General features: G+C 68.9%; 1 protein-coding gene across 1 annotated transcript in view; it reads left to right on the forward strand.

The window, feature by feature from the left end:
• Positions 1-103: 103 nt before the first annotated feature.
• SLC39A5 (solute carrier family 39 member 5) overlaps positions 104-1,053 on the forward strand; it is a gene marked incomplete at its 5' end in the record, with an annotated part of 7,394 nt that continues 6,444 nt past the window's right edge. Inside the window, 4 exons of the mRNA XM_015886879.2 lie at positions 104-346; positions 444-578; positions 700-760; positions 845-1,053. Of these exons, the coding sequence (XP_015742365.2) occupies positions 104-346; positions 444-578; positions 700-760; positions 845-1,053 (648 nt within the window). The remainder of the gene's footprint in view (positions 347-443; positions 579-699; positions 761-844) is intronic.

The raw sequence follows: 1,053 nt of genomic DNA on the forward strand, positions 1-1,053 counted from the left end.
CTGCCCCACGAGCTGGGTAAGAGCCCCCCACCCCCCACCCCCCCCCCCCACCCCCCCCCCCCCCCCACCCCCATCCCATTCTCCTCCACCCCCCCATTCCCATCACATTCCCTGTCCCAATCTCCCCCCTTCTCCCCCCCATCCCCACTCCCCCTCCTCACCCCATCCCCTCGCAGCTCTGGGTTGGGCTCTGTTGGCCGTCGCCTTTATCAGCGTTCCATCGGCCGTGGCCGTGGCCGTGGTTCCTCTGCTGAGCCTGGGGCAGCTCCACTCTCTGCTCTCCTTCCTGGTGGCTCTGGCCGTGGGGACGCTCTGCGGGGACGCTCTGCTTCACCTCTGGCCCCACGTAGGTACCCCCATAAGGATGGGATGGGGAGGGACAATGTATAACACAGCTCTGACCCCCCCTCACCATCACCCCCCTCCCCTTTAACTCCATGCAGGCGCAGGGGCAGCACCAGGAGCCGTCGGGGGTGCTGTGGGCGGTGCTGCAGGGTCTGTCTGTGCTGGGGGGCATCTACGGGTTGATGTTGGTGGAGCTGCTGCTGGGGACTCTGCGCCGCCTCCGTGTCACCACGGTGGGGAACCGCAAACACCGGGAGGGGGGGGGGGCACCGGGAGGGCGGGGGGGGCACCGGGAGGGCGGGGGGGGCACCGCTGTGTCCCGCTGTGTCCAACACCTCTCTGCTCTCCTCCCAGCACCGGCCACACGGAGAGACCCCCGAGGAGGCCGAGGGGGTCCAGGTTACATTGCAAGGCGGTAAGACCCCCCTACGCCCCCCATAGAACCAGCACAAGCAATGCAGACCCCATCACCCCATCTCACGCCACTCTGCACCCACAGGCGCTGAGCTGCGCTGTCTGACGGCCCCGGAGGTGGAGATGGAACCTAAAGGCCCCCCCCACGGACCCCCCCATGGACCCCCCCACGGACACTCCCCCCACGGACACTCCCACGGCCCCGCGTTGCCCCCCAACCCCGCGGCCGCCGATCTGGTGTGGATGGTGGTGCTGGGGGACGGCATCCACAACCTGACCGACGGGTTGGCCATC

Source organism: Coturnix japonica, linkage group LGE22C19W28_E50C23 (genome assembly GCF_001577835.2).
Source record: "Coturnix japonica isolate 7356 linkage group LGE22C19W28_E50C23, Coturnix japonica 2.1, whole genome shotgun sequence".
Classification (NCBI taxonomy): Eukaryota; Metazoa; Chordata; class Aves; order Galliformes; family Phasianidae; genus Coturnix; species Coturnix japonica.